Raw genomic sequence first — 25,812 nt, forward strand, 5'->3', positions numbered from 1 at the left:
GTTTTAATATTAAGAAAGTCACTTTTATTATCAGGAAATAGTCATAGAGTACTTTATTATTCCCAAGGGTTTTAGAATCAAATTACATTTTGTCACTCCAATAACATGACCAAATGTGAAAATTGATACTGCATTTATAGATAAGTGATCATTCAGAAAAACACATTATAACTCAGCAAAGGAACAAATGTTCACAATTTGCTAGCCCATTAATCACCAGGTTTCAAGCCTTAAAACTCACAGTTCTCAGTGAAACTGTGAATGGCAGACAAAAGTGAGGAAGGGGGCTTGGATGGGAGGGGAAGAACCCCAAAGCAACTGATGCAGTAATTCCAGATGACTGTTGCCCAAACTGAGCAGAATAAGAGGGATGTAAAGGCTCTTGTACTGATGTGATCATTCTTCATCTCCTAAGAAATGAACCACTGAAAATCCTGACAAATCCACTAAAACACACACGCACGCACACACACAATCTAGAATAAACACGTTCAGCAAGTTTGTGGGATACAAAATCAATATACAAAAATCAATAGTATTTCTATACATTTGCAATGAGCAACCCGAAAATGCAATTTAAAAACAATGCCATTTACAACAGCTTCAAAAAGAGTAAAATACTTAGGAATAAATTATTTTAAAAGAAGTACAAAATTTGTAATTTGTAAAGTACAAAACACTACTGAAAGAAATCAAAGAAGGTTTAGTCAAAGGAAACGATTTCATATTTGTGGATTGGAAGACACTATTGTCAAGATGGCAATGCTACTGGATGCAGTGAAATCCTATCAGACACCCTGGTGACTTCACAATGATTGACAAGCTGATTCTAAAATTCACATGGAACAGCAACGCACCTAAACCAGTCAAAATAATCATGAACAAGATGTACAAAGTAGCTAGGCTCACAAACCTTGACTTCAGAACTAATACAATGCAATGGTAATCCCCAGTGAGACAGATGCCAGCTCAGTGATAGTCCTGTAAAACAATGAAAGGGAACCAAAAGAAACTAGAAATAAAGCCAGATATCTAGGGTCAACTTATTTTCAATGAGGGTACCAAGACAGTAAGATGGATAATTAATAGTCTTTTCTTTTTTTTTAAGATTATTTATTTATTTATCCTTAGAGAGAGGGGAAAGGAAGGAGAAAGAGAGAGAGGAAATGTCAATATGTGTTTACCTCTCACACACCCCCTACTGCGGACCTGGCCTGCAACTCACGCATATGCCCAGACTGGAAATAGAACCCGCGACCCTTTGGTGTGCAGGCCCTTGCTCAATCCACTGAATTACACCAGCCAGGGCAATAGTCTTTTCAACCAATGATTCTTGAACCACGGGGTAGCCCCATGCAAAAGAATGAAGCTGGACTCCCTACTCCAATACCATAGAAAAAAATTAACTAGAAATGGCTGAATTGTATGATATGTGAATTGACACCCCAATAAGACTGTTCTACATAAAATAAAAATAAACACTTCCCACACACAGAGCACCAGAGTGCACTAAAAGAAACTGAGTCTTATGTAGGCCTTTACATATGGCCACTGAACCCCTAAGAAGAGTGGGAGAAGAGGGCAAAGGCGAGGCATCTCTTCTCACAAGTGTCCGGCCTGCGAGTTAACCCTGTAGACTTTGCTGCTCCTGACTTGGAGGAAACTTAAGAGAGAAATATCTTTAGAGGATGGCCTCAAATTACTATGAAGTACTTTAAGTCTAATACACAGATGTTCAGAGGAGTTTACTGAGTGGAAATGAGTGGGTATCAAAACCAAACCAAATAAGTGAGAAATCTGAAAAGAGGGCCAAGGATAGAAAGAGGCTGTCAGCTGTGTGTGACCTGGGCTGACAACTGTTAAAGCAGGACCATCAAAGAAGGATGAAAGAACAAACAATGAACAGACAGATGTGTACATCGATTCAATTAATTTAAAAAGTTGAACGTGTTGAAGTTGTGGCTCTATCACATTGCCTCAGCAGTGAAGAATCACTAGAGTTCCTGAAGGCACATTTCTAAGCATTCAAAGGGATGAAATTCAGGTTAAGTAGCCGGACACAAACTTTTGTGTTAAAGGAACAGAAGCAATGAACAATAATAAAGTCAGCTTATCTTTTTTAGCTCAATAGGAATGAAAAAGGTAATGTAGCCAGCAAGGTAATTACAGTCCAGCAGAAGCTACATTCAGACCACACTGTTCCATGATTGATTTCTAAAATGCAGTTCCAGGGGATGAGTCAGCCAAACAAAGAGAATGTATTTTTCTTACTTTTCCAATATTTTATTAACTCTCTAATGATTACTGCAATTTTCAGGTTTTTAAATAACAGTACCTAGAACTACAGGCCAATACAGATTTTATTGTAAGGTATATGACCTGAAGAGAGATTTTTTTGTTTCATTTTTATAGAATGATTGCACTTGAGGCTTTCAGCAGGCTAGAAATTTAAACACTAGCCCTACTAAACATTTTAAACAATGACCTGTCTTATTTACTCACTTTGATGTACCTTAAATTAAATTTTCTATAGTAGACCTTACCAATCATATTGAAAAAGAACACAAAATGTTCAACTTTCAAGACCTACAGGTCAAATACTATTTGATAGACTTTTTTTTTTAACTTATCAAGTAGCTGTCATTCAGTCTCAATATTATTTAACCATTTTTAGAGAGCCCCAAAAGTATTTTATAGTATTCTTCATGATATACTAAGCTAAAGAGCTTATTATAGCATAGTAGGCAAATTAAGTGAAATTTTCTTTAGAAAATGATTTAAAATTAAACCTAGCAGACTAAGGGATGAGTATCAAAAGCAGTACATTTCAGTTTCTATATGGTTTAATTTTTATATTAACTTTAAACATAATACAAAAGACCAAAATAAGCCATAAAGAATACTCCATGAAAATGCTCTTAAAGAACTTACATGTGTATTTTAAAATACGTTAAAAATTAAAATTGTGTTTTTGAAAGGCTACGTCTGGCTTCGAAGCCACACTAACAAATGTATTCTCCCTCATCTAGGGGTAACGGTCCACAGGGGAGCTCACACAGCTAAGGCCTTACTGACACAACAATGCAGCAAGCGCTTGCTCTGCCACCTGCAGTGGTTGAGCCTCACCACAACCCTGGCAACTACGTACAGTGTTTACCCCCTACTAACAATAAAAACCTGAGGTTCACAGAGTTTGGAAAGTGTGCCCAGACTGCACAGCTACGGGACTGGAGCCAGATCCGTCTGGCTCCCACTCAGCAGTGCGCTGCTCTGTGTGTGCCTGGGGAGTGGCTGGCCACTGAGGCCTGCAGAGACGACCTTAACAACAGGGAGACAAAAGGAGGGAAGAACAAATGAATGAATGGGCGGATTCAATTACCTTTACCAAGGCAAAGGTCAACCTCTTCTTTTTCTAATTAAAAAAAATTTAAATACCTTTACAGTACAATTTAAGGGGTCATCCATTTTATTTGGTCAGAGCAAATATTACAAAGGACTAGTAATCAAAGTAGCCAATAAGGCAATAAATGACACTAAACAATGACTTCAGATTTGGGTACTAGATTCCCGGCTTTCCCCCTCTTTAGGTTTGTGACCTCAGACAACTACACTTGTGTGACTTAACTTCTCCATCTGACAGGATAACCACTACGCAATAATAAAGTGTTGTGGGTTTATGTGAGATAAACAGTAGGAGAACACCCGGCACACGTAGTAGCTGCACACACAACATTAGTCCCGGCTAAGTAAGCTCAAAGGACAGAATGAACATTTACATAAACTGTAGAGGAAGGAACCATCGCTGAGTTCATTCATAACCTTTTTTTAAAATTTTCTGAGCCACAAAACTTCATGTGCAATAATATATTTCTGATACACTAGGGCTCAACTCTGTTATGTAAACTGCTTCTCAAGCCTTCTCCCATAATTCCTCAAAATTGTCATAAACTCCAGGCAACTCTGAGAAGTAGCAGGATGGTACAATTAAGAAGTCAGGATATGCTGTTTCTTCCTCTCTGATCCTTCCCCCCCAATATGGACCTGCATTCATACATGTTGTTGGCAAATCTGGGTGCATGAGGTCTAGTGCTGTCCACCAGAAGTATAATGTGAACCGTGAATGCTCGATTTTAAATTTTCTAGAGGCCACACTAAAAAAAAAAACTAAACTAAATGAAATTAACTTGGTATTTTATTCAATACAAGATATCCAAAATACTATTATTTTACCACGTGATCAATATAAAAGAGATATGAGTGAGATAACTTCTTTTTGTACTAAACTTTGCAGTCTAATAGTATTTCACACTTACGGTGCATCTGAGTCTACACCAGCCTCATTTCAAACGCTCTCTCCACAGTGGATGGTTGCTACCACAATGAATAGTACAGGTCTAGAGATCACCAGACAGCTACAACCACTTTTTATATAAAATGTTATAAACTGGAAGAAAAGATTGCCATTTAAATTATACAGTTAATGGAGAACTGAGTTTAAAAAGCTGATTTACTTACTGTGTACTTTAAAAATATGTAAATGAACCCTTTCCCCCCATGTTTTCGCTTCTTTCCCCAAGCTTTTCCTTGAAATAATAACACTGTAGGAATATTTATTTCTAATACCACCTAAATATTCTGTAAAAAGTTTTATCACAAGTAGCAGGATCTTGATGTAATTGAAACAATGTAAAATAATCTCAAATGCTTATCATAAAGAATGTTATTTAATGCGAATCACCAGGACTATTTACACTCGTATTACCTACTTGATATCTCACAATCTCCATGAGATAAGTCACATCCCTGGGGTATTTTGCTTTACTTAAATCTGGGCTAAACAGAATAGACTGCTAGATTTCTGCAACGTGAAACAGTAATGCGACAGGAAATGGATTTCTGCAGGATAAAAATTGCAACGATATTAAAGTATCCTCATGTGTTTTCATGGTTATAGCTCCTGGGAGCTTGGTTTTTGAAGTTTTAAAAACTTTTTTCCTCCAAATTAATTTGTAGATGCATAACTTAAAGAGCAAATGTCCATGTTTCACTGCTCCCATTTCTATTCTTCTCATTATTGAAATGTAAATTAAGTAAAACCCCAAAGAAGAGATTTAGCAGCTAGAAATAAAAAACGAGACTAAACTGACAGCACTATTTGGTTTGGCCAGACATACTAATAGGAAAAATATAGCAGCCAAGAAAATATTTTGGAAGAAAGACAAATTTAAACATCAATTTTGATTGTGGTGTCACACGAAAGGCATGCATTACACAAGGCTTTTCAGACCATCTCTGTTTGGGATGCAGTAGACAGAAGAAAGAAAACACATTCCAGTTGAAGGACAGCTCCCCCTTTCCATATGCACTATCACAGGAATTCATAAATTCTTACCATTCCTTCTGTCACCTGTGAGGAAACGATTTTACAGGTTTCTCATTATATACCTGATGTTACATGGCAGATTGGTCTAGTTAACTGTTCCCAGACAGGACGGGCCATGAAAAGAGGCTTAGATGGGAAAATGGGCTACCTGCATGCCCCTCAGCAGGGGGAGAGGTATTGCAGGTGTAAAAGAATTATCACAGGTGAAAAAGGGTCATTCCCAGCATGAGGAAGGACAGAGCAGCAAATGAGCACAGTGTCTGAAGGGACTACGAGCCAGAAAGGGGAAAAGTATGAAGGAAAACTATCAGAATTAATGGGAATACTCCTAACAATTTAGTGTCCTTTAGTGTCAAAAAGAGCTAAATTCCAGAAATTCCAAGAGGCAGGCTCTCAGGAGGAAGTTTGCCAGCAAGGAGAGAGGTTTCAAAAACCTGGGTAGGATTCAGAGGCAGAACTTAGTCCAAGAGAAAGGGAGTAGTAATTCTAAGTAGTACTGCTGTCCTCCCAGACCAGGGATTGTTAGGCTGATCAGCTATCCACGAACCCCAGTTGAGTTTCAGAAGTCCGCCTAAAAAACGTTTAATCAGCTCCTCAAAGCATCTACTAAATAGAGGTTAGCAATTCATTCTAAAGGGTTTAAGGACTTAGCTGTTTGGCAACCAGAACTTGAAGCTAAGGCTGCAATCCCAAATAAAAGGTAAAAGTTAATTCTCTGAGCCTGTGTGTGACTTCCAGTTCCTAAATCCCTCTAGCTGAAGGGCTGGTCTAGTAAACTGGCCAGGTGCCTGGATTATAAAAGGAGGAAGTCAGGTAGCTCCAGCTAGAGGGAGAGGAGAGAAGCAGAGATCCTGTGAGCCAGGGGGAGACTGAAAACTTAGCCCAGCCTCCGCTCAGTCTCAGCTGCCCATCATCTTTAGGGAATCACTGAAGGGTTTGTATCAAGAAATAAATTTTGTCAAACATATTTTAAAATGAGGTTTCCCCTTCCCTTTTCCCCATCACTTCCACTAAAATAGGAAGAGGGTATTTTCTTACTATAAGCAGATTTATTTTTTACAAATTGACATAGGAAGAAAATATGGCTTAAATTCTGTATGATTACCTGTATCTCTTACAATCACTGTCCTCTCATGGGAACTGGCATTATATATCCCAACGGAAGATTATCTTCACTATGGAACTTACCTTTATTTATCACAGCTGATGCCTCATGAATGTGCCTAGTTAGCCAATACTGGTAACATATTAGGGTATTATTTGGGAGGAAAATGCTAAGAAAATGAGGTAAGCTTATAAAGACCGGCCACCTGTTCTTTTCTGTAATGTGGTTTACATTGGGGAACCCATTACTTTTTACACTGACTTAGGAAAATAAATGACATCATTGGAAAGTGAGACAGGCCCCAGCCTTGCGAGGAAGTGGGGTGGAACAAAGGAAAAAAATACAGCCTTATGTTTTTTCCCTTCGCCTAAAGCTTGGGTACATGGGTTACTTTAGTGCTGAGATATGTTTGCTTAGGTATATACAATATACATCCTTCTATTTTTATTTTTTCAAACCAACAGGCTATTTTTTAAAACAGTTTTAGGTTTACAGAAAAATTGAGCAGAAATTTCACAGTTGCCATATATCCCTGGCCCCCAACGAACACAGTCTTCCCTGTTATTGACATCTTGCATTAGTGAGAGATACATTCGTTACAAGTCATAGTCCAATACTGATCCATCATTATTAATTAAAGCCCATAGTTTACATCAGGATTTACTCTTTGGGTTGTAACAGTCTATGGGTTCTCCCAAATGTATAATGACATTTGTCCACCATTACAGTATCACATACAATAGTTTTATTGCCCTACAATTGTCCTGTGCTTCATCTATTTGCCCTTTCCCCACTGCCCCCTCCCTTTTTGTTTTTAAAAATTGTAATTTTCAACAGAAAAACACAGCAATTTTTTTCCCCACAGGATATACTGATCTTACTATTTGATAGGGAAATTAAAACTTACCGGTTCAACAAATTCAAACTTCTTCTTTTCTTGAACTTCTTGAATTTTAAAGACATATTCTAGTGATGCTTCATAGAAGTTTTGATGTTCCCGGTCAATTTGTGTATCTGCCTGAAGAGCATAAGAAGGCGAATGGTGATACAGGGAGTAATTACCGACGGTTCCTTGTTAGAATGGAACTCAAATCCTGATTAAATCTGAAATCTTGATTAAAAATTAAGTCCTGCCAGAAGTTTTTTTTAAGAACTCTTTTTTTATTTTTATTTTAAAAAATAATTTTTTAATTTATTTTTAGAGAGAGGGGAAGGGAGGGAGAAAAAGAGGGAGAGAAGCATCAGTGTGTGGTTGCCTCTCACATGGTCCCCACGGGGGACCTGGGCTGCAACCCAGGCATGTTCCCTAACTGGGAATCGAACCAGTGACCCTTCAGTTCACAGCCCGCATTCAATCCACTGAGCTACACCAGCCAGGGCCTGCGAAAAGTTTTAATATAGCAATTATTATTATGTCCCTGGAATAATGAGACTAGGAAAACACAGTCCTTGCCCACAAGAGTTCACAGTATATGGGGTGGGAGGAAAAAAAGCCACAGAGTAAGCATACAACATTCAGCTCATGTAAATGAAAATATTACAGAAGAGGTTTAGAAATGTATTTGAAAATCTATGGGACCATAAAAAAAGAGACTTAAGTTCTGGGAGAAAATGATAGTGGTTTGAGTTGAATTTTAAGATGAACAACTGGCAGCGACTAATCAAAGCTAAAAAAAAGGGTCACTCTCATCAAAAAAGTAAAGAGGCATGAAAGAGTTTTTGACAGTTTGTCAGCAGAGTAAATAAGTGGAGGGAAGCAGGGAGAACTAAGATCAGCATCACACTATAAACGATCTTGAACACCGAATGGCAAATTGGGACTTTAACTGAAGAGGAGTGACTTGACAATGTTAGGCAGCGAGCCACATCATTAAGTAACCTCTCAGAAAGATAAGGCTGCAGGTAGCAGAGCCAAACATTTTCAACGGTTCTAACCTAGCGCTTTGTGCTCCATCGACGCCATGCGTATTTATTCCTCATGACTGCAGTAAGGTTCTACTGATCAAGTACGACACAAGTGTTATTGAAATAACTGAATTTTCTTTTTGACATTGTCTCTCTCCCCTCTTCTCTTCCCACTACCATTCTCAGATGCCCTCTTTTAAACTGACTTCAATTTAACAGAGAGGCATGATTTTACTTTTCTCGCCCAGTTATACACACTCCTCACTGCCAGCTGAGATTACTAAAAGCAGATGAAAAAAATGGGCTCTCCGGAATACTAAGTATCTGCCAACAACGATTTGGGAATAGAATATTGCTTTGGAGCCATTTTACTATGATAATTTCACAAGCAGAAGCTTTAAAAAAAGATAAAATTACGTTTGCTGGCTTGGACACCATAGCATTTTAAAACTTCATATAAAACACCTTTAAAAGTAATTATATATATTTACTATGCATTTATGCATATAATTAAAAATAACCCAATATGATAAGCAAGTCAATCGGAATTTTTTAAAGTTGAAAATTCCAAGTTTCAAAAAAAAAAAAAAGAAAATTCCAAGTTTCTATATTAATATACAAAAAGAGCATGTAAATCAGGTAGGAAATGTGAACCAGAAGATTCTCAGCTCCCAAAGACAATTTCTTAACAAGAGAAGATATAAATAAGACAAAAAGACAATTGCGCTCTATACAAATCATATATTTTTTCTCACCACTGCTTAGGATAGCACACTATTAACAGAAGAAATGGTAAGAAGGTGTAGTTAGCGGTATGTGAATAAATGTTCAACAACGGGCTCTCGCACGGGGACAGCCAGATTTGTAATATTTGCCGGTTTCTGTGGTATAAATATTCCCCAAACAGCCAGTTCCAAACCACAACCCAACATCAGTGAATGAGAGAGTTAGAAAGAGATGAGAAAATTGGGCCTGCAAGCCAGAGAGCCAGAACACCACTGGGTGTAAAGGACACAAGAGTATTTTTAGTCTCGGAGATAACATTCTATTTCCCAAGTTATTTCTGAAGGTCTTCTTTCCTATGAAAGATAGTGTCACTGATGGTTGACTAGCACATGGGAACAAACTAGAATTCTGAGACACCTTTATAACACACCTGATTATTTCTGGTCAACAAAGCTGGGCACAGCGGGCATGAATGCTAGCCACTGAAAGGCCTGCTTACAGGGCCGGCCCTCGGCTGCATCTGGGAGTGTTGGTTCCGGGAGAGTTCCCACCACTCTAATTGATAAGCGCAGTTTACTGTGCCAAAACGATCTGTGCAGACAATATGGTTTATTCTGAATACCTGCTTTCCTTCTGGGAGTCTGGAATATGGGTGCACGACAAGCAGAAGGTGCCCGTGCGACCAGCTCCCAGGAAAAACCATCAGCACTTAGTCCATACTCAGTGTCTAATGGACAACATTTCACATATTTTTCTGACACCTTACTGCTGGGGAAATGAGGTGTGCCCTGTGTGTTTCTACTGGGAAAGGACTCTTGGAAGCTTATGCCTGGTTTCCCCCGGGCTTCGCCCTACGCATCTTTTGCTGATTTTCCTTTCTATCTTTTCACTGTAATAAATCATAGCCATGCGTCCTGGTGATCACCATGCACAATCCCATCTGTGGGGTTGCGGGGGCACAAAGAAGGACAAGGGAGAAATGACGACTCTTCCCATTTACCAGTATAGATATTTCCTGTGACCTCCAATCTAGATGAATCTGCTGAACCAAATCTGCTCTGAAAGGTCATCTACAATGTGGAGTGCTTAAAGAATACAAGAGCTTAATTTATTTTCAGTACACGATTTTTTTGAAAGGCATTCTTTACTTGTGGTGAAGCCTGTTAGTACTTAAGCTCACAGAGTGTACTGTTCACCAGCAGACAGGTGCTTATGTTCCCACTAGCAACTGCTGCTCTGTATTTTGAATGGGGTAAGTAAAATAACCGTGTAATTTACTGTCTAAACTTTTCAAACTGAAACAGAGCACCAGTGATTATTATGCCAGAACAACAGGTATAAACTGTTGTTTACATGGCAAAGGGGACTCTGTAAAGTCATCCTAGTAAGAAACCAAGTTCTGCAGAAAACTAGATCTGCAGAAACCTAAATTATTCCCCACCTACAGTAAGCTGTCTCAATTCAAAAGAGAGAAAAATCCTTCAATCCCAGAGGAGAAAAGATTTAGGCTGGACTGAAGAAGGGGAAGGTTTGGAGCGGGTGGAGGTGAGAGGAGTAGAGTCGGAGGGAGGGACAGTGCAGACAAGGTGCGATTGGTAGACCAAAAGGTTCTGTCTGAAACAGTCAGCGACGAGAGTGAAGATGGCAAAGAGAGAAAGTGTAAGCTTCCGTCTACAGACACTGCAAAAGCTTGAGGAAGGTACTGACCAGAGCAAAGCAGAATTCCAAGAAGATTAAGACAAAGGTGCTGCAGAATATATGGATGTAGTGGTGCGGCTGGGTGGGCGAGAACAGAAGGAGACCCCTTCGTTAGCAAGGTTGAGGATGTTTGGCATACATCTCAGCTTAAGAGAAGCTGAGCCGAGAAGAAGAAAGAGAAGCTTAAGGATGTGCAAAACAAGAGGAAAAGTCAAAGACAATTTTGATATGAAAAATACCAGTCTTGACAGAATTAAAGAAATGAGAAGTAGGAAGAAATTGAGAAAAGGGTGATGTGAGAGACCGCAGTGTGTCACTGAGGCGTGGTCAAGTCCAGGGGTGGAAACGTGGCCAGGCATGATGCAACCACGACCTGGGAGACATGCGGCAGGACGTTACAGGCAGCAAGAAAATGGGAGAGATGTCGGGGGCACAAACTGAAGGATAAGAAGCGAGGTACAACCGTAGAAACTAAGGGATTTCCCTCTTTTAGGAGGTAAGGATAACGGGAACCTGTTCAAAGTATACTTAGTGACAGGTGGAAACCCAAAGTCTGGGTTTCTAGAAGGATTTCTTTTCTCCTTTCTTTTTGTCCTAATTATAAAAACATCACATAGTCATTATTATAAGTTTTTATATTACTCATTACCATAAAGAGAAATATAAAGATATTGAGAATTTTCATTCCCATTGTTAATATTTTGATGTGTAAAACACACACACAGTTACTTTAAACAAACCTGAATAACACTGTGCATACAATCTAGCTTAAAATTTGCTTTTTTCCACTTAAGCTAATGAACAGTTCATGTCTTTAAAGGATTTCCCCATAAAATCTTTCATAGCCATATCACATTTCATTTTTCATCAAGCTATCTGTGTGCATCTGCCCCAGTTATGCTTTGTGCCATTTCAAGTGTTTCCAAACTTGTGCACCGCAAGAGTTATCTCGCCTCAACAGATTTACACCATTTATTTTTATGCTCATTGCTGACCATTTCTCTTGGGTAAACTCCTGGTAATAGGAATAATTTCAACTATCTTATACATTGAAAACGTGTTGAAAAATGTCATCAAGTTTACCTCAAGAATGATTGAATGATTTTGTTTCTACCAGAGAAGCAAAAGGGTACTCGGTTTTCCATGCCATCACTAACGGTGGATATCTTTTAACAAATTAAACATTCTGCCGCCATTACTAATTTGCATTGTATTTTAATACATGTGACACTGAAACAGAATATTCACTACAGTTTATATTTCTTCTCTGATGAAATGTCAACTCACACTCTTAGCCCATCTTTTCAGCTGAAGACCAACTTCCTCACTCTGATTTGCGGATGAACCTTATGTATGAGTGATGGTGATCCTATGTCATATGCTATTTAAACTCCCTAACACTTTGCTTTTTAATTTGATTTAGTGTCTTATAAAACAGACATTATTTGCATGCATTCTGGTCTTTTCACATTTCCTTTATGATCTCTTTCTTTTATTTTATGCTTAGAAAGAAATCGCCCATCCCATATTAAATGTTACTTCTTTCCATGTACTGTGAAGTATAAATCTCGACAATGCTGTTTATTGCCACGATCCATCTGATCGATGGTCCTGGAGCTTCACCAACAACATAATCCCTAATTCGGTCCTGGAAATGGGCAGCCACGTATTTTCCATGATGGAAATGAACAAGGACACAGATGAGGAGGCACACAGGGGTCTTTCCGAGAGCAACTTAAAACAAATCTGGTGCCAACAGAAGGACACAGAGATGCTCTGGACAGAAACAGATGACTTTTAATGTCATGTTACAGAACTACAGGCATGGTGTGGCGGCATCTCCCTGTAAGAGACTTGATTCCTGAAAGTGTAGAGAAAACAGGAGACCCGAGCCATGTTTCTCCTCATCTACATCATGTATTCTGAGGCACTGCTATGGTACAATTGTGTTGTGTTGCGGGCTGTGTCTCCTGGAAAAGGAGTATGTGCATGTGAGTGTGTGTGAGTGTGTTTGTGGAATGGGACAAAGTGGGGCAGGTGGAGGTTGTATTAACCATGTTACAGGTTTTTCCAGCCTCCAACCACATACAGAACCAGAATGGATACTCTATCCTACCACAGCCTAAGGAACTGAGGGTCACTAGCAAGCAAAGCATTAAATATTTAACTAGGTTGTCAGGGAAAATTAAAGTATATCCTCTAGAGGATATTGAAATTGATCAAGTTAGTACTTGCTAGATGATTTAAGCAATGCCTTGTCAAAGGGTGGCCTTGCATGTTCCCCAAGAACCTCGTGAACTTATAGTCCTTTAGAGACTGTAAAAACCACAGTGGATTCTGGAGCAGTCAATTTTTATAATAGTACCCGGCCATGGCACCTGGCATGGCATATGGTGCACAGGTGAAAATTACAGAAGCCTTTCTGTACATGACTTCAGCTACATACTGTATTCTCTCTTAGGTTTATTCTAGTGCAATATTTAGAGAAATGTGAGCATTTAAGAAGTTTAGAACAGGTGAATATAACACTAAATTTGTGTGGAGGTACACGCACACAAAAAATCTCAAATAGCCAAAGCAATCTTGAGAAAGAACAAAGCTAGAAGTATCATGCCTCCAGATTTCAAACTATATTATAAAGCTATAGTATATAAAACAGTATGGTATCGGCATAAAAACAGACAAATAGACCAATGAAACAAAATAGAGAGCCCAGAAATAAACCTATGTCTAAATGATCAATACATTTATGACAAAGGAGCCAAGAATATACAATGGGGAAAGAACAGTGTCTTCAATAAATGATGCTGGAAAAATGAACATCCAGATTTAAAAAAAAAAATTAAACTCTACCACTATCTTACATCACACCAAAAAGTAAAATGGATTAAAGACTTCAACATAAGACCTGAAGCCATAAAATGCCTAGAAGAAAATGTAGGTGATAAGCTCCTTAACACAGGTCTTGATTTTCTGAATCTCAAACCAAAAGCAAAAGCAACAGCAAAAATAAACAAATGAGACTATATCACACTAAAAAGCTTCTGCACAACAAAGGAAACAATCAACAAAATGAAAAAGCAACATATTGAATGGAAGAAAATATTTGGAAATCATTTATCTGATAAGGAGCTAATATCTAAAACATAAAGATCTCATACAACTCAACAGCAAACCAACAATCCTATTAAAAACGGACAGAGGATCTGAATAGACATTTTACCAAAGAGAACATACAGATGGCCAACAGGTACAAGAAAAGATGCTCAACATCATTAATTATCGAGGAAATGCAAGTCAAAACCACAATGACGTATCGCCTCACACCTGTTAGAATAGCTCTCATCAAAAGACAAGGGATAACAAGTGTTGGTATCGATATAAATTTGTGCAGCCACTATGAAAAACAGTATGGAAGTTCCTCAAAAAATTAAAAATAGAACTACCATGTGATCCAGCAAATTTCACTTCTAGGTATTTATCTGAAGAAAACAACAACACTAACTCAAAAAGAAGTATATGCCCTGGCTGGGTAGCTCAGTTGGCTGGAGCATCTTTCCATAAACCAAAAGGTTGAGGGTTCGATCCTGAGGCAGGACATGTACAGGAGGCATCCAATTAATGCTTTTCATATTGATGTTTCTCTCTCTTTCTCTCTCCCCCTTCCTCTCTAACAAAAATCAATAAAAACATATCCTCCGGTGAGGATTTAAAAAAAAAGAGGTATGCACCCCACATTTACTGCAAAATTATTCACTATAGCCAAGATATAAAGACAAATTAAGTGTCCATAGCTGGATGGATGGTTAAATAAATTATGATATATATAAAATTACATTATATATATTATTATATATTTGGAATATTATTCAGCCGAAAAACATATAAAATCTTGCCATTTTGAAAACCTAGATGGACCTTAAGGGCATTATGATAAATACAAAGTCAGATGAAGAAAGACAAATACCACAGGATCTCTCTTATACGTGGAACTTAAAAATAAGTAAGTAAATAAATAAATTCTCATAGATGAAGAGAACAGGCTGGCGGTTGCCAGAGTCAGGAGACAGGGCCTGGGGGACAAAAGCTAAAACAGAGAAAAGGAACTGATGATGAAATTATGCAGGCGTAATAACAGCTTTCCAGGTAGAACAAACGGTAAAAGCAAAGGCCTTGAAGTATGCCCAGTCTTGGCGAATTCGGGCAAGACCAAAGGTTAATATGAGCGAAACATAGGAAAAAAAAAAGGGGGGGAAAGGAGGAGGAGGAGCATTAGTAGTAGTTGTATGGAACATGTCAACATAATATTAAATTGTAGCATAATAATGCATAAGATTAAATACATCCTCGAAAATTAAAAACATTATTTTTTCTTAATGACAGATATTTTTCCCATTTCACTTTAACCACAAAACCTTTCCATAGGCAAACAACTATACATTCAATTATCCTGTTTTAATAGCTGGCATTAATAATAAAATATAAGTTGTAATGAACTCATGTTTAAATAACACTTCCCAATATTGAATATATTTAAATGAAGAAATTCAGTTCCTTCAATGACAATATGAGAATGTAGAAAAAAGGAATCAGAGCCGAAAATAACCCTCCCATGGCTTTTGACGCAGTGGAACCCCAGTCATTCTCTAACTCGCCCAGCAGCAGCCCTGTGGCTGAGTGGGGAGGTAAGAGGAATAAGAGAAAGACTACAGAGAGCAGATGACCAGGTTGAATTGGAAAAGCAGCTAACTGGCTCTACCAAGTCAGACATGTTTTTTTTACTTTAAGATTTTATTTATTTATTTTTAGAGATGGGGAGGGAGGGAGGAAGAGAGAGAGAGAAACATCAATGTGTGGTTGCCTCTCATGCACCCCCTACTGGGGTTCTGGTCTGCAACCCAGGCATGAGCCCTGACTGGGAATCAAACCAGCGACCCTTTGGTTGCAGGCCGGCACTCAGTCCACTGAGCCACACCAGCCAGGGCAGGATGCGGCATTTAAAAGAGGTTCTGGACTGTGAAACCTACAAGTACAGAGACAGGAGGAGGAAGAAACTAAAGAAGACTCAGCAAAGTACAGGGTTCCCCAGCAAGGTCTGGAGAGCAGTTATCGCCCCAGGGGGAAACAACTGACTCCCATCTTGCGGCTCTGAAGCAACCACGGTAGATTCAGGGAAAAGTGTGGGTGGAGTGTTAAGGTATTTTTGCTTTTAGGGTGAAAATGACAAGACAGTCTGTTTTCAAAAAACATATTCTCATCACTGGAACTAGAACTACATTATTTCTTAGTAAAAGGACTATAAGATTTTCCTTATTATAGTTTAAACACTACCAATGAAAAGGACAGATATTTCAGAAAGAAGGAAGAATTGAACTGTGTATATACATACATGTTAGTGAAATACTTGTTGCCTTGTTCTTTAAGAAAATTGATGTAAAATAATTGAAATTTTAAAATGTGTAATTGTATACCTTTTTTCTCCTAGTGCTAAGGCGATGCCTTAAAGACAGGTATTTTCAACTTAACATAAAAGCTGTAACATGAATTTGATAGGTCCTATTGTTTAAAATATGCCCAACAGAAGAAAATGAAAAGTTTTATTTCACTCTTTCTCATTGTTGAAGGAAATACTAATCTTCCATTAGGAACTGCTAATATTAAATGTCATAAGGCATTTAAAATGTTCAGCACTGTGCCTGTCCATGGTAAATGCTCGATTAACTTCAGTATTGTCCTTTTTCTCCCTCCCTTCCCCTGCCCTTCCCTCCCCTTCCCTTTTTTCTTTCTTTCTTTCTTTCTTTTTTGTTTATTAAAGAGTAGCAGATTCTGAGATACTTCTACCTTTGGAAATTTGAACTTTACGTGACTTAATGCTAATGCGCTCTCCCCATTCCAACTGGAAAAGCTTACCTCTTGCAAATGCGACTCCTTTTTCTTTGCAGACAAATTTAAATGTTTGTCAAGAATAGAATAGTATTTTTCACTCTCCTTGTCAAACTTCTTCTTTCCATCCTAGGAGATAACAATAGCAACAAAACATTCAAATTAGAGCCTCAAGGAAAATTTTCACCATTCCCATCAAACATCAAAGAAAATTATTTAAGATTTAGTGAGCTCCAACTAGTATATGCAAAGGTATATGAAGTAGATTAGAAAGAAGGGCATGAACACAAGTCATTTCAATATGCATTCTCCTAAAGAAGCTCATGGAACTACTGTATAGAAGGGGCTAGACTGGCTACAGTAGAAGCCCTTTGAGTCTTTATAGTTGATTCTCAATGAGAGATGCCCATCTAGTCCGTCTAGACCAAGACAAAATGTCTCCTTTAGGCCTTGTGGGGATTCAGATGAGATAACATGTAACCACTTTACAGGACCACTGGCACAGAGTCTTCTTGAGAAGTCGTCATTTCCAGCCACAAAAAGATACTTGATCATTCAAAACAACTCATTCTTGACAGGGCAGACAACAGACTTTTAAAAGCATAAAATCATTAAATCAGACAGTTTAAACTTAAAAGTATTAGCAACAACTGAAATCATATAGTCAACATAACTATTAACTGACCTTTGCTTACCCCTAAGATTATGTTTTTGTTTTGAAGGGGCAGCTGTAACCAGCATAGTCTTTTGTGGAGAAGAATATACCTTTCATCCTATCACATGCTTCTCTAGAAATGCAAATGGAATAAAGTCTAAAGGAACAGGACATGCCTGGGCATATAATCTTCTGCAACCATAAATATGTATGTTTTTTCCATTTATGGGTCCACATGAAATAAATATGAGGTAACCAGACTCAAATTTCATTGGCCAAAGTAGTACTATTTTTTGCTTTTATTTCAGTGTTTCTGGAAGGACAATCTCTGAACCACTTTAATCAGAGTCGAGTATTTTTAAGTCTATTCAAAATGCAGATTATTTCTCCCATCCAGAGATTCAGACATTGTTACTTTTAACAAGCTTTACAATGTTGTACACCTGAAACTAATATACACTTCTATGTCAACCGTAGTTGAAAAATAATTTAAAAAGCTCTATGATTATCATGCATAATGTTTTGCTTCATTATTTGCTTAAGTATTTGGAAGAATTTAATTAAAAACAATGGATGGCTGGATGGATGGCTGGATGGAAGGATGGATGGAAGGACTGAAGGATGGAAGGACTGAAGGATGGACAGATGGGGCAAGGAAGAGAAGAAGGGAGGGAAACACAGGCAGAACTCTGGTCTCTCTTTCCCACTATGCTGAGGTCATCAGATCCAGATTAATATACCCAGGCAATTCTATCTTGATGAACTTGACACCTCAATGATATTTTCAGGAATTCAGGATGATCTAGTTCCTTATAAGGGACTACTGAAAGCTAATTGGTAAAACTGCACTGAATGTAAAGAGCAAGTAGGCTTCTGCTGTGAAAGTTCAAATCACTTTTAGACCATTAAGAAGTACTGACACGTTTGCACTTCACAACGTGTAAATGAGGGGGAAAGTCAAAATCCTCAGAGGATTTCCATTACCTAAGGAGAAAATGTGGCCCTACTAGGAGAAAGACAATTGGAAAATAAATCCAAAAAAGGGCTGTCGAGGAACTCACGCAACACCATATGCAGACCCAAAAGGAGGCAAGGAAGCCGAAGGCTCCGGATGGCAGGAGCTTGACGCTCCACTTCTGGAACACACCTGGGGTGAACCTGTCCTCTTCTGCTCAGCGATGTTACTCTTAAACTGGCATTTCATGGCCACAACTCACCTGCCCAATCTACCTCTCCAAAGTCCCCCTCACTAGTCCCTTTTGACCTCCTACTCTTTGCTTTATTCTCTCCGGGCCATCTCCCTTTGACATAAATGCTCATTTCTTCCAACTTCAACATATTCAAGTTTAGCATCCACCTCAAACTGACCTCATTCACAAGTCCCCTCCACCAACTCTCTCTCCCGCGTGAATGCTGATATAGTTTTACATACGGGTTTCTTATGGTGTTCGTGTTTTATTGAACATTGTAGCAGAGAAATTTATGTATACCCTATCCTCCTTAAAACTGAATTTCTCAGCGAGTGCTCAACAAACAGTTAATGAAAAAATAAAATTCTTCCTCTTCCAACACTGACCACCATAATCCCTCATTGATATTTCATTTGTTCAAAAAGCCACTGTCCATGATACAAGGGACAATTCTGCACAAATGGCCTTGACTCAAACCCAATGGCACATACGCATTTGGGGGGCAACCATCTGCACTAGAGTATAGCACATAAAAGTGAATCACTTTCATCTTACAGTGGGGGCTTCCTATTTCTCACTGTGCACAGAAGAAGAAAGTGGCTGAAGGAGGAGAGAACACAGCTGTGCTGACTACACTCGCATCTTTGTTTTCAGCCAGTGCTCGATGGCATTTTGGGAAATGTTAATTCAGGGCCAAACATCAGCGTTCCTGGCAATCCAAAAATTATTCCCAGAAGCACTTCCTGGGCTGTCATTCAAACCCAGGCCCTTCACACCATGGGGCCAGCAAAGAAAGATCTACTCAAAGGTTCCAATGCTGTAGACAACAAAGACACACTCAATTCTAGCATAAAATTAAAGAGCTGAGTCGGAAGGGTGGGCCACATGAAGGACAACTATAATCTAGGGAAGCATGTTCCTGAAAACAAACACACTTCTTGCAATTCACACCTCCCCTAAAAAGCCATGATTTACTGGGCACATAAGCCAAGTCTATCTGGACTCAGTAACTTAACAGCATACGTCCACCTCTTGTCTCCATCTGCTTGTGGATATCATGCTAAGAATGTTCTCCCAAACCACTGCTGCAGAGAGAAAGGAAAAAACAACCCATGACTCTACCAAATGCTGTGCACAGTCACTGTCTTCCTATAGTCATGGCATGATTCATAAAATACTACATTACAATGACACATTGTCTGTCAATCAACAGTGAGGGCATTTGAATTAGGAAATCATTAAAAAATGAAGACATAGGTGTATGTATGTGTGACAAGTGTGCATATGATAAAATATGTAAAAACAGTTCACTGAAAATGGCAAATTAGTCCCCAAACCTGGTTAGAGTTGGAGAACGTGTAAGACAAGCTCTGGGCCTACAATCTGTTTTCCAAACCACCCGCCTTTATTCTCAGCACAGTGACCAGACCTTCACTGAGCTCCCAAGCTTAGCAACCGCGGTCCCGCCGCACCTTCCTCCCACACACCGAAGTGAGGAGTAGGAGGCGATCGTCACAGCGCAAATTCCCAGTGTCGCTTTTACTCTTAAACAAGACATTTATTCCTATAGTTATACTTATAACTGTAGGAATATCATGAAGATAAGAATATTAAATTGTACACCATTGTTAAAAACAAGACCAAACCAATGCCTCCCACTGACCACAAGAGGGTACCAAAGATAAAGAATAGACTCAAACACGACATTTAGAAAAGCACATAGATCTTCTCAGTGTTACCCAATTGCATTTCTTTCTATAAAAGACTACTGAAAAGTTTTGTTTAAATAACTGCCTTAGCAACCTTTGTTTTAATGTTACCACGCTGTAAATTTTTAAAATAAGGGAAGTGAAAAAATATTTTCTGTATTTCTTTTAAAAAATGGATTTATGCATCAGATTGTTAGGACAATCCCATTATTGTAACTGCCACACAGGATATTGCAAAATTTCCCATGCAAATATGTCATCGTGTTAGGGTAACTGATAGCTAAATAAGCACTACGTGTATATTTTGAAAAATCCTTCAAGAGATCGCACGGTAGTAGAAAAAGCAATATAAAGAGTAATAAATACCAAGAGCTAAATTTCTATTTCAAAAACATCTGGAATTCTTGTAAGTTGGCACTCTGTTGGGCATTGAGAGGATACGACATAGCCCTGACCACACCAGTCCTGGCTAGACTTCTTCCTCTTCCGATGGGGGGGGTTTCTCGCTGCCTAGAATAGAGTGGTCCAGGGCAACATCACCACCTCTGAGTCTCAGAAGGGCCAGATGCTGGGATATTCCAAACACATACTCTATTGAGTGCCCTGAGGCCCAAGAGATTCTTGGTATCTGGAAACCCAAGTTGTTGAGAATCTTAGTATAGCTTACACAACAATGTCACCCTGCGGGTGACTGTACCCAACCATCCCAATCTCCCCAACCCATTTTCCACTGCGTCTCCCTTCCTCAATCTGCTGAAAAATAGACGTTACAAAAGGCCTCCTTCCAGGGTTAGATTAGTTGCATCAGCATAATTCACCACATCTGTCCCATTCCCAGTTACCTCACCACTACCACCGCCAGGTGACCAGATTCATAAGAACCAAAGGCTTCACATTTGCCTTTATAAGGATCTCCTACAAACTAGGGAGACAGAAAAACGAAGAGAAATATGTGTGAAGGATATGAAGGAATAATACAGACAAGGAAAGCCAAAAGGGTAACAAACATATAAAGAGTTCTTCAAACTCGTAAGTAGTAACAGAAAAGCAAATTAAAATATTAAGATATCACATCACATCTATCAGATATTGGCAAGAGTTAGAAGGTTGAATCCCACTATGTGCTGAGTGCACGTGGAGATACAGGACCCTTGGGTGCTCCGGGTGGGATGGCAGCAGATCGTAGCAGGGTGCAGCCTTTCTAAAGGTAAATGTTACGCTACTAAGTAGCAAAACGTGTGCCCTAAGGGCCAGCTTCTGTGTGTACACTCCAAAAAGACCCTCACAGAAAGTGCACAGGGAAACAGGAACGAGGATATGCATCTGGGGGAAGAAGGAGCTAGCCAGGGCATTCACTAGAGGACATAAAATGAACTAGATGTGTACTGTGTAGTGCTACACAGAAGTCAGGGAAATATTACAAGTGGGTGGATCTTAAAACACAATCACAAGCGAAAAATAAAAAACAGAAAATTCTTCATGTAAGTTAAAAAGCCATGCATACAACATTCTGATTTTATAAGAACACAAAACAAAAATATACACATTAAACTCATAAGAATGGTTGTTATATGAGAAAAAAGTGAATGAGGTATGAGTAAATTAATAAAGCGCAAAGAAAATAGATTTAAAAGGTAAGACAATTAGGAGACTAATCAGAAAGCCCAATACTTGACTAATAGAACTACCGGAAAAGAAAATGCAGTGAAGGAACTATCTAAAAAATACATGAGAATTTCCAGAACTGATTTAAAGAAATTTCCATATTAAAATGGCAAAATATGTGCAAAGCACAATAAATGAGAAAATACCCAAAAGATATAAAATATTATAAAACCACAGATAAAAATGAAAACCTAAAAGCAGAGGTCAAATAGAAATCATCAGAAATCAAAATGGTAATGAATCTACAACAAATCCACAGGAAGTTATAAAACAAGGGTTCAGGGTTTTCAATATTCTAAAGATTAACCATTTCCAACCCCGATTTCCGCATCCAGTCAAACCGTCAATCTGGATTGAGGGCAGAGTACAGATATTTATAAACCTAGAGGGTCTCAAACGTTTTACCAGCTATGTATTATTTCTCATGAAGATACTGAGAGGGGTGCTCCACTAAAATGAAGAAATAAATCAAAAAAAGTAAGACATGGGTTCTAGAAAGACAGTGGTTACAAGAGGCAATGGGAATTCCCAGGATGTCCGGTCACATACTGTGTGATGGAAACTTTCATGAAAACAGATGGCCCAGTAATCCTATCAACTTCCAAGCAACCAGTTAAGATGAGATTTCCAGGAGAAATGTCTCCAAAAAAATAAATAAATAAAATGGAGAATATATCTAATGTGTTTGAACATGTTAAGGTGTGTTTGTAGTTATATCTGTGCATTGGAAAACAGTATTTCATGAAAACTTTAAAAGTAAGGCAATTATTAACTCTAGGAAAGACAAACATGCAACCACAGGACTTAGCGTGGCTCGTCTACGAACAATAATTACATGATGGAAACACTGACCACGGATTTCTAAAAATGTGACTTGACTGTGTAGTTGGAGGATGGCCAGAGGGGAACTATATAGGGTACTGGTGGCTGTGGTGCGGTAACGGTGCTGGATATGCATGTTCTATAGAAGGCAAGTTAACTTATCATGCCTAACATTGAAGGAAGAAGAATGAGAGTGAGCATATTATTTAGCAAATTGGAGGAAAATTTGAAACAGCTTCAAGAATCACAAGTGGTTGCCCGGTGAGCAGAACTCTGGCGGAGAGAGGTGCAGTAGGGAGCGGACTTATTTTATAACTGATAAACACTTCATATTGTTGAATTTTTAAAAACTATATATCTTCAATAAAAATTAAATTCAGTCAAAAATGGGAGAGGAAAAAAGGAATTACTTAAAGAGTTGTGCTATATAGAGAGAAAAGGAAAAATACAAAATTTGGAAGGATACCAAGAAGAGAACAGAAATTAGATTACAGAAGAAAGTTTTCTTAGGGTTTACTGACGGCTTACTCACAAATTAGTTTTTTATGAGTTCTTTCATTAATTCCAACCTTTATTAAATGACAATTTTGTGACTAGCACTGCTGCCTGGGCTAACCGAGACTGGAGGGTAACCAACCTTTCTTAGGTGGCTACAAAGTATTTTGTAATACCAGACCTCTACACACAAACCCCACAAGGTCAGAGCAATCACCCCCATTTTACAAACATACAGTAGTGGCAAAGAAGAAAAGTAATCTGAATAAAAGCACAGAATTTTTATCATGGACAACGTGGATAGTCAAAATCAACTGCCTTGTTTCAAAGCTCAAGCTATTTGGACAGTAAAATGCAGCCTCAAGAAGCCTGAAAACTGAAAACTACGGCAATTCATTTTAACTTTCCTCCACTGAAAAAACAAAACAACAACAAAAAAGCAGGAGTGAGGGGCACAGAGGAAACAAAGCGAACAGAGGGGACTTCTGGTTTCTGGCTGCCCTGTTCTAACAAGAAGCAAAAAGCTGAATAGACTGAAAAATTAACAAAGATCCGTCAGAGGACTGAGGTCACAGGGCAAGCCACTGCCCCTAAAATTGGAGAGCCAGCCAGGCAGAGGCAGCGAGTAACAACTTCCTGGAGCAGAAATCCCCTCGTGAACCTACACTGGGGCAGGAAAACCTCAGCTGTCATGGGAGAATTGCAGGAGGCTGAGTATGGTAAATCTGAGTGATAAAAATCTCCAGGGGGCCCCTCCTACACAGCCCCCCTAATAATTTTGTTAGTTTTACCTCCAGGAGCTCTACTAAATTCACACAGTGAAGATTAAAGAAAAATCCCCTCCTGCTTCCTGCAGGTGTAGGAGAAAAAGTGACCATTTTGAAAAGTAGCCAGTCTTTTGCCGGAGTATTTTGTTTTTCTGTCCCCAGGACAAACTTGGAGATAAAAAGACAACATGTGGCGAACACTGCTTATGGCCGCTCCCGTATCTCACTGAAACGGAGGAGGTATTTTTTCCTTACCTCTTAGGGTGAAAACACCACCAAGTGGAAACTAATTTTATGTATTATTTAAATATAATACTTTAGTCCATGGTTCCTGGAAACCAGCCTGAGGCAAGGCTTCCCTACTGAAGTTTGCTTACAATCCTTGGGGAGCAAGAGTGAGGGAAAACGGGAAGACAGACTGGGAAAAAAGGAAAACACAAGTCTTTATTATTGATCTGACTACCCACAGGAGGAAAGATAGCCAGTTGCTCAGACATTGTAACACATCTCCATTCAGGTGTTACAACACACCTCAGGACTTTTCGCTGGCTAAGGAAGCAGGAAGCAAGATTTATCTGCCAAGAGTTGGTCAAACTTCGCTCCATGGGATACGAATTCTCTGGCACTTCAGATTGTCACCTGGCCCCTCGGGAGCGGTGGGAGAGGACAGGACCCGGTGCTGCTCCATCAGGAGTCCAGCAGTGTGCCTGTGACCCCGAGCTGCTTTAACTCTCACGCAGTTCCAGGAAAAACTTACTCTTTCGGGTTTTCTAAGTTCTAATTTGCACAGCCAGATTGAAGGGCTCCCCACGATAAAGATGATAAAGAGTGCATGTGTGCCAGAGAGAGAGAAAGAGACGTTGATTTGGACTGAGTGATTCAACCCAACGTGGTAACAGTGCAGAGGCTGAGAAATCCTGGACTAGGCTACAAGTTAACCTGGTACTTCCCACAGAAAAAAAGGCTCAATGTATAAATGCTGAATGAATGAATTATAATTAGCCATTCTATAAACACTGTCAAACAGTCATACCTATCCCTCTGGGTTTTACCACTAGATGTACTACCTTGGAAACGTAACCACTCTGCGGCCACGGTCACCTTATCTGTCATATAACAGTTGGATTCAATGACTTCAGCTTGAACATTCTGGAAGCAAGTAGAGTACAAAGAAGTAGCTGATTACATAGGGCACAAATAAGGTTCTCTCTCCAGCACTGCCATACATACGGTTTTCCTAGGTACTCCCACCATGAGAAATACCTCAGGCTGACAGTGTGGTGGTGTGGTAGACAAGCCTGGTGCAACAAGGTAACGTACCGGTAGCAGTATTAATGGTTAAGAAGGTGAGGATCAGGAGAAACACCTACCCTTACACTGTCAGCTACTACTACGTTACTGCACCTCCGCCCTACTTCCTTTGGGACTTCAGGCCCCACTGACGAGATCCCGTTTTCAGAATCCCATACTAACTGATGAGAACAATGAAGGGCTCAAAGCAAGGAGGGAAAGTGCCAATAGCTGCTGCCATTGAAAACTGTCCTTTTAGCACTTAAATGTGGAGCCTGAGTGGTAATGCTGCCACTGGGCTACTTTCGAGTCATATGGCTTAAGTCACAAATTTAGGAAGAAATCTTAATTTTCCTTCACAAAAATATACTTTTTCTTGGAATTTCAGTATTCACTGCTGTTTGTACCAGAAGTTTAAATAGCTACATATCACTGTGCTTTATCATTAAGAAGCTCTTTGTTGTATCACATAAACACGGCGAGAACGCTTGTGAAACGTCATGTGTGGTGGTCCAGAGT

At 39.1% G+C, this 25,812-nt stretch overlaps 1 protein-coding gene across 3 annotated transcripts in view; it reads right to left on the minus strand.

Moving 5' to 3' along the window:
* Positions 1 to 25,812, minus strand: part of ARHGAP42 (Rho GTPase activating protein 42) — a 245,838-nt gene that overhangs the window by 51,372 nt on the left and 168,654 nt on the right. For all 3 annotated transcript variants that reach the window (XM_045183571.2, XM_024574588.3, XM_045183572.2), the window contains 2 exons: positions 16,728 to 16,829; positions 7,396 to 7,506 (listed from right to left, as the gene is read on the minus strand). In XM_045183571.2, the coding sequence (XP_045039506.1) occupies positions 7,396 to 7,506; positions 16,728 to 16,829 (213 nt within the window). The remainder of the gene's footprint in view (positions 1 to 7,395; positions 7,507 to 16,727; positions 16,830 to 25,812) is intronic.

This window comes from Desmodus rotundus, chromosome 5 (assembly GCF_022682495.2).
Source record: "Desmodus rotundus isolate HL8 chromosome 5, HLdesRot8A.1, whole genome shotgun sequence".
NCBI classification, from domain to species: domain Eukaryota; kingdom Metazoa; phylum Chordata; class Mammalia; order Chiroptera; family Phyllostomidae; genus Desmodus; species Desmodus rotundus.